Below are 11,425 nucleotides of genomic sequence, written 5' to 3'. Positions count from 1 at the left end.
AATACCAGGAAAGGTGAAAGTTTACGAGTTTTGATTGATTTCTTTCTTTTTTTAAAAAAAGACTGTTGGTCCGGAGGCTGGAATTTAAGTTGTGGAAAATCTAAAACGTTGAAGCATCTCTGCTTGTTATTTATTGATTGTATTACTTTTGTGTTTCCAAGTATCTGTTTTTTGTTTTGTTTTGTTTTTTAAAAAGAGTTTTCTATGGGTTGAAATTTTTTCAAAGTGGTTTTTAAAGATTTCTTTGATACACAATCTCGTTTTAAAAATATGAATAATATAAAGTGGTCTTGTTATCTCGGCTTCCAGGATATGCATTTTATATAGCAAAACATTCAAAAGGAAATAAAATTGCCACTAGATTTTAAAAAATAATAATTTCATCCAAGATGATGAATCAATACTGTGTCTGGGTGGGATCCAGTCTTCCAGAACAAGGTCAGTTTTAACAGTAGCATTGTTCTGCCTATTATGACATCAGGAGTGGTGTCACAGCTGGATTTTTTTTTCCTTCCCTGAGTTTTCTTAATAGGTCAGTACCCAGCTTGCCATGTCCGGTTGGGCACCCTTGTGGGCTTTGTTTCTGGGTCTGTTCTTAACCATCATTGAAGGTAGCCATTATGAAGGCCACTCACTGGGCCAGCCCTGTCTCCCTGGCCATCCTTGCGTGTTAGCATTTATCTCTGAAAACCCCGTGATGCTACGTTGTCCACGCTCTTCATACAAAGGCCATATCACTTGGCAATACCTTGACCCATCTTGGACCGATGAGCAGCCTCTCACCTTCTTGCGCTCAGGCGGGACTTCTTGGCCCTTGTTTAGCCACGCCAAGCTGCAGAGACTACGTTTCAAATCCCGACTGATCGCCAGCAGCCTGTATATCCCAAGACCCAGTACAGAAGATTCTGGCCTATACACCTGCCGTGCAGGAGATGCCACCCTCGGCTATTATGACGTTGATTTTCAGGATGCCAGGCGTCTCCATGTTTCACATGCAAGCCTAGGAGAAGCCACTTTGAGCAATGTTACGGTGCAGCTAGTAAATGGAACGCAGGCCACCCTGTTCACCTCCTGGAGCCCTTGGCAGTCTTGCGACCGCTGTGGTCATCCTGGGGAACGGAAACAAGTGGGGTTTTGTTATGCCCAGATGACCACGGTGGACTCTGAGGAGGAGGAAAGACCATTGCCTTGTGGGATAGCCAGGCAGAAGTATTTGATGTTGCCACAACGGGAACCAGAATTGAGGATAGAAGCCTGCCAAATGCCCTGTGACATATACTTGACCGGCCAAGAGGAGGCATACTGGGTACCATTCTTGGTCTTTACCAGCTACCACCCCCAGCAAAAAGCCATCGCTCACCTTCGCTGCCCAGCGTCTTCCATCTACAGGTACTACCTAAGTCTTTCCTGCCCCCATCAGGCAGGGGTCTATGACAATTGGCCGTGGCCAACTCGCCACGGCCAACTCATCCCAGCCAACTCGCCATTGCCAACTCGCCACAGGACAACTTGTTGTTGGACAAAAGTTACACTAATAACAAAAAAAAATATGGTGGAATAGAATCATTAAAGCAAGGATGGAAAAGGAGGGACAGAATGAAATGGGAGATTGACAAAAATTAAAATATTTTTTGTATTTATTTTAAATAATTAAAAAGAATTGTTAAATTGTTGCACAGTGAATTGTCTCATGGCAAGTTGGCCGTGACGAGTTGGCCAGGGCGAGTTGGCCCATTCCCTCAGGCAGACCTCCAGTTCTGTTTAGCATATACACAAAATGTAGTTGATTCTCTATGGCAGTGTTTCTCAACCTTGACATTTTTAAGGCATGTGGACTTCAACTCCCAGAATTCCACAGCCAGCAATGCTGGCTGTGGAATTCTGGGAGTTGAAGTCCACATGCCTTAAAATTATCAAGATTGAGAAACACTGCTCTATGGTATGGGCTTAGTGTATTGTAGTCACTGTGGTTTGCCTATGATGTGCTAAGTCTATCAATTGTTTATTCAATACAGTGTATTCCCAGAGCAGGTCTACACATCCTACTAAGCAATAATGTGCTTTGTGGTTGAGCTTAGTGTACTGCAGGGATCTTCAAACTTGGCCCTTTTATGACTGGCTGAGGAATTCTGGGAGTTGAAGTGCACAAGTTATAAACGGGCCAAGTTTGAAGACCCCTGGTGTACTGTATGAATGCAGTCTTTATAGTCTGCAAACTTGTTGATGGCTTATTGCACTGGAACCTGGGCATGGTTAAAGCAAATCGTAACTTAAATATATAACCTCTCTGATTTGTTCCCAAATTTAAAACTGCTATGACTGTTGTTCCTTTTCTCCATAAACATTCCCTACATGATCTTTAGGTGAAAAAAGGGACGTATCAAAAATCATGTGATATTTGTAAGCCATTCACAAAGCTGTTTCCTCCAAATCCGTCTAATATTGTTTTTATTATTATTCCTAAGGAGTCCAAATTCTTGTTAGGTTTTTGCAATCACTTAGAGACATCTTAATACAATACAGCTATTATTTTCACCACACTTAATTATATAGTGGGGTTTTTTTTCTAGAAGCAAACTTTGTCAAATTCGTGCACTCAGGATACCAGTTTTCCTTATCCAAATTTAATTGGTTCCACCACTTAGGCTGTCACCAGCAGCCTTAGCACCATGAACAGGAGAAACGGGAAATGTTGATTTAATTCTCTTGGTTTTGCTTGTATCTCTGTACATTGTAAAAAGAAAACAAGCAAGTTAAACATTGATGAGTTACATGAACCTTTCACCTTCGCATAGCAGATGGAGTTCCAGTTCTGCAACTTGCAGCAAGACTGTTTTAAAAAAAAAACCCAATAACCAGGAGAAACTGAATGAAGCACACACAATAGAAACAGCTGCAGGAGCTCAAGGATTGAGCTAAGGCCAAGCCAGAGCTAATGTTAGCAGAGCAAGCAATTAACGGCATGTTGATCTGTCTTATTATTATTCTCCAGGTGGTAACATCTGATTATCCTTGTCTGGGCTTATATGGAAGCCGCGCCCACCCCAGCTCTGGCAATGCAAAAAAAGTCATGATACGTTGCAACATGTCACGTAACACGGCAAGCTTGACACCGATGGTCTAGGGCAGGGGTATACCATTTCAGACAAATGGCTGTCCAGTCTCTTCTTAAAAACATCCAGTGTTGGAGCATTCACCGCTTCTGGAGGCAGGTTGTTCCACTGGTTAATTGTTCTCACTGACAGGAAGTTTCTCCTTAGTTCTAGGTTGCTTCTCTCCTTGATTAGTTTCCATCCGTTGCGTCTTGTCCTGCCTTCAGGTGCCTTGGAGAATAGCTTGACTCCCTCTTCTTTGTGGCAGCCCCTGAGATATTGGAACACGGCTATCATGTCCCCCCTTGTCCTTCTCTTCATTAGACTAGACCAGGGGTAGGCAACCTTGCCTCTTTTATGATTTGTGGACTTCAACTCCCAGAATTCCTGAGTCAGCATGGCTGGTTCAGGAATTCTGGGCATTGAAGTCCACAAGTCATAAGAGCGCCAAGGTTGCCTACCGCTGGAGGGTCTCCTGCTTGAGCAGGGGGTTGGACTAGAAGACCTCCAAGGTCCCTCCCAACTCTGTTATTCTGTCAGGTGGCTAACAGTTTTAAATCACAATAAAAATCAACTAAATTTAAAACCGCAGAGGTAACATAAAATAACTGAGCAGCTGAGAACTCCCCAGTGAATATTACCAAGATCAAGAAACATTTTCACCAATACTATCAGAGGAAGCTTCCAGGACAGCCTCATGTAGAGTGCCTTGCAGAAATCCGTGCAGGAGGTGACTAAGACACGAGTAACCAGGAAAAAGGCAGGAAAAAGGCACAACTCAAAGCTGTGGCTGGCCATGGCTGTTACCTGCTATTTCAGGACCCCCAAATTGTTGCGGTTCTAGGATGAATTGATGGACCAACAAATGAAGACATAGACAAGTCGATGGGCAATAAAGCATTATTTGAAAAGAGAAATGCTACAGCATATCTGTAAACTGAAAAAAAAAAAGATTCATGCATTGTTCTAGGCCAGAATGAGTAACCTATGAATTGTGGGCCCCGGTACCGTACAATTTTTCCAGCCCCTGAAGCACATTGTTATTTTTAGAGATGTGGTTTTGCTCCTTTTTGTGAGAATATCAGTGTGCTAAGCATCTGCTAAAATATCTATTTTGCAGAGAACACCTTCCCCCCCCCTCCTGCCAGGACACCTGCAAACATAAAAAATGAAATGAAAATATCAACCCCCTTCATCTGTATAGTTCTGGAAGGAATTAAGCAAGAAAAAATTAAGACCCTATTTGCATGAAAAGATTGCTTGCCTCTTCTAAACCTTTTTATAATTTGTTGAATGATAAATAAGCAAGAGTTATATCAAACTAATCTATAAACCGGTGTTTGCAAATCACGTCGGCTGGGTTTATACAAGACACTAAGCTAATATTGCAGCAATCCCATTATCACTTAGCATATTGTGCAAATTTCGCTGAATAGGCAACATAGGGGGAGATTGTTCAAGGATATGAAATATAGTAGTCCGCAACTTACAACAGTTCATTTAGTGACCATTCAAAGTTACAACGGCACTGAAAAATGTGACTTATGAACATTTTTTACAGTTACGACCTTTGCAGCATCCCCATGAGCACGTGATCAAAATTTTGACCCTTGGCAACTGGCTCATATTTATAATGGCTGCTGTGTCCCAAGGTCATGTGACCCACCTTTTGTGACCTTCTGACAAGGTCAATGGGGAAGCCAGATTCACTTAACAACCATGTTACTCACTTAACAGGGATTCACTTAACAAATGTGGCAAGAAAGATTGTAACCTGGGGCAAAATTCATTCAACAAATATCTCATTTAGCAACAGAAATTTTGGGTGCGTAAATCGAGGACAATCACCTCTGATATAAAATCAAGGTGGTACAAATGTAAAAGTTTACCAATTTTTGTTGTTAACAAAAACTGCCACCTTCATTTGCTGCAGTAGTTGTTGCAATCTAAATATTACTATCTGCTGAGAAGATAGCCAATTGGGCAGAATAATTCATTTTTAGAATATTTTAATATAAAAGCTCCTCAAAAATTGCATTGTACAGAAAGCCTCTTCTGCGATGAAGCTGGGTTCACACATTGCATTCAACCTCAGTGTGGTTAGGGCAGGGATAGGCGACCTTGGCTCTTATGACTCGTGGACTTCAACTCCCAGAATTCCTGAGCCAGCCATGCTGAGGGGAAAGGGAGATGTTTCCATGCTGAGCCATGCTGGCTCAGGAATTCTGGGAGTTGAAGTCCACGAGTCATAAAAGAGCCAAGGTCGCCTACCCCTGGGTTAAGGGATTGGTACTTCAGAGTGCTATCTGAACCAAAGTATCATGGCTTAGAAACCATTAGCTTTGCATGGGGTTTGAATCCTGTCAGCTGCAGTTTGGTCAACAAACTATGGCTTGGACTGAGATGAACCCAAGCTATTCCTGTAGCAATCTGGGCATTAAAAAAAAATATGGCATCTGTTGGCTTCCAATCCTTTGCTTTTATTCATAATGCTTTTGGGATGGATGTCTGATTCCTCGTCTTGTATGAATGACTTTGTCTCTTGCCTTCTGCAGCCCTGTCTACTGGCAGGTAGGTCTCACAACATTGACACACCTTCAACTTCAGAACTTCAACTTCTCCAGAAGTTCCCAAAGCCTGGACAAAGCCACTGGTGGTGGGATCCTACACCTCTCCTTCCAGAACGATTCACACAGCACTTTGTACCAGTGTTTCGTGAATGGACATTTAGCGGGCAAGTTTTTAGTCACCTCTCCTGGTGCGGTGAGCCCACCAGGGGAGCTGGCTCACACTTACTCCATCATTGAGGCATTGGTGGTGGGCCTCTCCATATTCCTTGTGTTCCTGATGTTTCTCAGCATAATCGAGTCCTGCAGGAAGAAACCAGAAACTACTGTGGTCTAGATGATGGTGTATGAACTTTGGTGGACACCTTAGGAAAAGAAGGTGTGGATTGCTGATTAATAAACATATTGACTGACTACAGTATACATTCAGATACAGCCTGGACTTTAATAAAAGGAAGGGTTAAGGTCAGTGGAGCTGGATATAATGCTTCTCTAAGCAGCATCACACAGAGAAGGCAGTGCACAATTTCCATCACCTAGAGCAGGGGTAGGCAAGCTTGGCTCTTTTATGACTCATGGACTTCAACTCCCAGAATTCCTGAGCCAGCATACTTGGCATCCCACCTAAAGGCCTCCTAAGGTGGTATTTACAACTAACCTACTACGGCCAATGATCTGCGAATTGATCTATAGCAGATCAATCAGAATTGCTGGGCTGGATTGGGCCCCTTTTCTCTTCCAAAATATAATTCAGGGTTCGTTAAAAACAGGGGTCTTCAAACTTGGCCCTTTTATGACTTGTGGACTTCAACTCCCAGAATTCCTCAGCCAGGCATGCTGGCTGAGGAATTCTGGGAGTTGAAAGTCTACAAGTCATAAAAGGGCCAAGTTTTAATACCCCTGCTTAAAAACATTACACTTCAAAAAAAAAAACAAAAAAAAAAACAACAACCTGGTTCAGTGCCAAGTTGGGCAATGGCTGCTAGCTACACTAGCACCACTGTGACACTAGGGGTCACTGTGGCATAAGATGCTCTCTGTATTTTGGTTTGCAATGCATTATTTGGAAAAAATAATGCCATCCTTATTTTTGTAAAGATGCTTTTATCTGTACTGGTTTTGTACTTGTCAAGAAGATGGGATAATCAGGTGAAGCCGGCAAATGGTGTGTTTGGATTAGCTTAGTGTACTGTGTGAACCCATTATGGTTTCATTCAGCTACTTTAAGTGTTTTACTTCTGTAAGCCACTTGGAGTCACCATGACTGAATTGGACAGCCATTTAAATTTTCTTAAGAAAAATTTAAAAATGTTAAAGTGAAAAACCAGGTGGAAATATTTTAAGTAACACCCTCTTGCATTTTTCCCCCTAGTTTCCCTTTTTCCAATAGCATCCTTAGAATAGCAATAGCACTTAGACTTATATACTGCTTCATAGTGCTTTACAGCCCTCTCTAAGTGATTTACAGAGTCAGCATATTTGCTCCCAACAATCTGGGGCAATAACAATCTCGGAACAATGGAAGGCTGAGTCAACCTTGAGCCAGTCAGAATCAAACTCTAGGCTGTGGGCAGAATTAGCATGCAATACTGCATTCTAACCACTGCGCCACCATGGCTCTTGAGAATCTTTGTATGTTTGATGTAACTTTGGAAAGTAGCTCAATGAGAAGTATTACCTATCCATCCAAAGGCATCAAATAAGCCAACATTTCAACTCCCGTCCCCAACGAGACCCATGTTTTTCCATTGAAATACTGGCTGTCTTCATCCTACGCTTTCACTGAACTCTTACACTGGATAAAGATGTAACACAAATTGCTTGGTCTTTATTTAGAGTATTGTATGAATCCAACCAGCATGGCTTATGACAAAGTATTGTGTAGATGCCCTACAATTGCATTTCATTCTGCTAATCATGGTTAAGAAGATTTGACTTGGGGCAATGTATCCGTTTCTATGGTTACTCCATGTTTACAAATAAAGGTTAGAGGTAAAGGTTTGGGCAGCTGGAGGATGTGATAACTCCCAGTAAATTGTCCCAGGGCCAATGACATATTCAGTGCTACCCTCCCAACATATAGAAATATTTATACTCCAACGAGGACAATACACTCTTTCTCAGCTCTGGAGTGTAAGGCCTTAGCAGCCAGAGTGAATGTTTCTCTGCAGCCTTTGTCTTTACAATGAATCTCTGAATCACCCACCCGGTGCACACGGTTGTTGTCAATTGACTGATGCCGGATCACAACTGCCTCTTTGTCTTCAACTCCCAGGACGCACAGTGTGTGACTGACACGACTCTCTCTTTCCCCGTGCCAGGAACAGTCAGGGTGCAAGGACACTTCATCTTATCACTGAGGAAACAATTCCTTTGCCCGTCTTACCAGGGAGAAACCAGGCACTTGGACCTGCCAAATTTTTATTTTAATGTCCCTAATTGCAAATTGGCAAGGCTGAGTGAAGAGACACAGCTTTGCTCCAGGCCTTATGAGCTTCACTCCCACAATAGCACCAGACTCCTCATAGGGTTGAATTAAACCAACCCGAGATTTATCCAAAAACATATCCAGTCTGCTCAATAGGGCTCATAGATCATACTTAGTGAGCTCAGTCTGGGGACACAAATGACAAGCCAGTCAACATGGCCTTGGCATGTGCTGCAAGGCCCGGTTGGACGGTTGCCATCATGCAACTAAACCACATCTGCAGAATTACTTTGCTTTGGGGTCATGTCACCTGTTCACAAGAACCTTCCTCCACCTGGACCTTCCAGATGTATAAAACTACAGCTCCCACCATCCTCACCTAGCCAACCACTATTGGTTTTGGGAAAGCTACTCATAATAGAACAAGGATGAGGCCTGTTGATATCACAAATATATTCCTTAAAAAACATGACATCTGTCAGGTTGTCAGAGCTTGGGGAAAGGAAACGGAGGCAGAGTAAAGATGATGCATTTGTTGTCCCTAAATGCTACCTGCATCTGACACTAGTATCTTCTAGTAATCACTATATTCTAGCCAAACAATCTGTTTTGAAATTGACTTTCATCCGCAGACCGCAAGGTGGGAGCATTTAACCAAGGTGTTAGATTTTGCCTCTTCTTCTAAATCACCTGGGAAAATTGAAAGCTTGCCCTATTGAAGGCACTATCCACAATTTGTTAGTACGCAAGGCAGCCCTACTTGCACACAGAGAGAAGCTTCTTTAGCCCCATCTGTCCCTGAAGGGAGCCAGCGAGATGATCTTGGAACAGGAATCCAGAAGCCATTAGGTCAAACAAGCGATTCTAAAGAAACATAAGTCCAGGGAAGTGGAAAAGCATTTTAAAAAGATTCAGACTGATTTCCTGAGGTATAAGAAGGAGAGAGGGGGGAACATGCAGGTTTTCAAGATTCTGTTACTATAGTTCATCTCAATATAGTTCTAGTCTCCTTATGGATCAGTTTCCTGACGTGGTCTACCTTATAGGGCTGGCTGTATTGCTAACATGGAGATAGCTATTTTATGATTTATTAGCCATATGTGAAATTGCTAGGTGGATGCATTTCTCCCCCAATGTTACTGATAGCAGCAACAGAAGGGGGGGCTGTTTGATTAATGTTTTCAGTAACTAGGAGTTTATTTGATTGATGTTTCTAGTTCTTCAAGGAACAAAGAAAGCTACCATATATTCCAGCATATAGGGTGACCCGGCGTATAAGACAACCCCCAAGTTCGACGCTGGGTCGCAAGACGATCGACGCCGAGTCACAAGATGATCAACGCCGAGTCGCATGCCTAGAAAGTCATCTTATACACCGGAAACTACTAGTATTTCCGGCATATAAGATGATCGACGCCGAGTTGCATGCCTAGAAAGTTGTCTTATATGCCAGAAACTACCTTATTTCCGGCGTATAAGACGACTCGGCGTATAAGACGACCCCCAAGTTCGGGGGCTGTTTCAACGCTCTCAAAAGTTGTCTTATGCGCCGGAATATACGGTACATACAGCCTGATAAGAAAACTGTTCAAGCATCTCAAGGACTGACTTTAACTTCAGTTACTTGCAAACTCATCATCCCTCATTACAATGTGAGAAACACACCTCCTGAACATGTTGACGACCATTAACAAGATCATACTAAGGAATTATAGGATGTTACATGCAACAACCTCTGAGCCTGCATGCTGTGTCAGAGATATGGCAAATGGGGTTAACCAATGTGTTTGAACTGTATATGAAGTGATTCTCCACCTTTCTAAGGGGGCCCCTCAAATGGGTGAGGTGCCTTTCTTTGCTTGTGCGCATAAAGAGGTTTTTAGTCTATCTTTCCAGCTCAGGTTCTGACTGGCAAGGCACACCAGGCTAATGGATCTGCTGACATTTATGGTTAATATTTTTAGCCCAGTGTTTCTCAATCTTGGCAACTTGAAGATGTGCAGACTTCAGCTCCCAGAATGCCCCAGCCAGCCATGCTGGCTGGGGAATTCTGGGAGCTGAAGTCTGCACATTTTCAAGTTGCCAAGATTGAGAATCACCGTATTAGCCAATATCAACATTTCACCAAACGAAAACAAAAGTGCCCCCTTGCACAATCTCTGTCCTCAATTTCGGATATGCTCTCGCCTCCAAATTTGTTGAATGCCTGAATGGTTGTGGCGGTGAACCAAGATTATTTTTTTTTTAATCTATTTTTCCTTTTAATCAACCCAAGGTGGCTTGTGATGCTTGCAGGACAGAAGATTTTTGCAGAAATCAAGTCACTTCCATTTTGCTCCATCTTTGAAAACTTTCTCACCTTCCTTGATCTCTCTTTTCTTCCAACCAACAAGAATCATTTCATGGTTATCTAAAGATGCAGATGATTTAGAGAAGGAACAAGTGGTCTCCTTTTAAAAATGGGATGGATTAGCTATCATTATCTTTCTCCCAGAAGTCTTATAGGATCAAAATTGCTGATGTAATCTGTAAGAGGTATAAATAGCTGTGGTGAGGGGAGATGGGGAGGGCTTGCTTTGAGACCTTAATCACGAGCTTGAGGTCTCTATCTCTGCGCATAAACCGAGTTCTTAATATTTATTTAATTTATATGCCACCCATCTTGCTATCCAAAGCAGCTCTGGGCAGCTTACAATGCAGTAATATGTTCCCACCCAATTTTGTGTGATTACAAGCGGTACGTTTATTGACGTTTTAAAGTTACAATGCCACTGAAAAAAGTGACTTCTGACCGTTTTTCACCCTTACGACCGTTGCAGCATCCCCCTGGTCACGTGATCAAAATTCAGAGGCTTGGCAACGGACTCCTGTTTATGACGGTCGCAGGGTCATGTGATCACCTTTTGTGACCTTCGGACGAGCAAAGCAATGGGGAAGCCAGATTCACAACCATGTTACTAACAACAACTCCAGTGATTCCTTTAACAACTGTGGCAAGAAAGGTCATAAAGCAGGGCAAAATTCACTTGAGAAATGTCTTGCTTGACAAGAGAAATTTTGGATGGTCAGTGGTGGTCATATGGCGAGGACTACCCGTACTTGCTAACTTGCAGCAGATAAAAACAACACCCAGCTTTGGACGAGGCCAACACCCATTCAAAATGGCACCCAGTTCATGTTGATAATGTCTTCCTGAACTCCATCCATCTTCTTCTCTTTAAAACTCATCCGTCCATCCCTGGTTGCTTCCTTTCTGTTCCCCCCCCCTCTCCCTCCCCATCCCCTACCACTCCCCTCCTGCCATCCATACGTAAGCTCAGTCACGACATCGTCCACAT

General features: G+C 42.8%; 1 protein-coding gene across 1 annotated transcript; it reads left to right on the top strand.

Annotated features, from left to right (window-relative positions):
• Positions 1–133: 133 nt before the first annotated feature.
• Positions 134–6,274, top strand: FAM187B (family with sequence similarity 187 member B). Its single transcript, XM_039325612.1, has 2 exons — positions 134–1,389; positions 5,648–6,274. Exons 1-2 carry the CDS (start codon positions 551–553, stop codon positions 5,994–5,996), a joined length of 1,188 nt encoding a protein of 395 aa, XP_039181546.1. The 5' UTR covers positions 134–550; the 3' UTR covers positions 5,997–6,274.
• Positions 6,275–11,425: the final 5,151 nt, after the last annotated feature.

This window comes from Crotalus tigris, unplaced genomic scaffold, assembly GCF_016545835.1.
Source record: "Crotalus tigris isolate CLP2741 ecotype Arizona unplaced genomic scaffold, ASM1654583v1 scf7180000024338.4412243, whole genome shotgun sequence".
NCBI classification, from domain to species: domain Eukaryota; kingdom Metazoa; phylum Chordata; class Lepidosauria; order Squamata; family Viperidae; genus Crotalus; species Crotalus tigris.
This window is presented reverse-complemented; position numbering and strand designations above follow the sequence as displayed.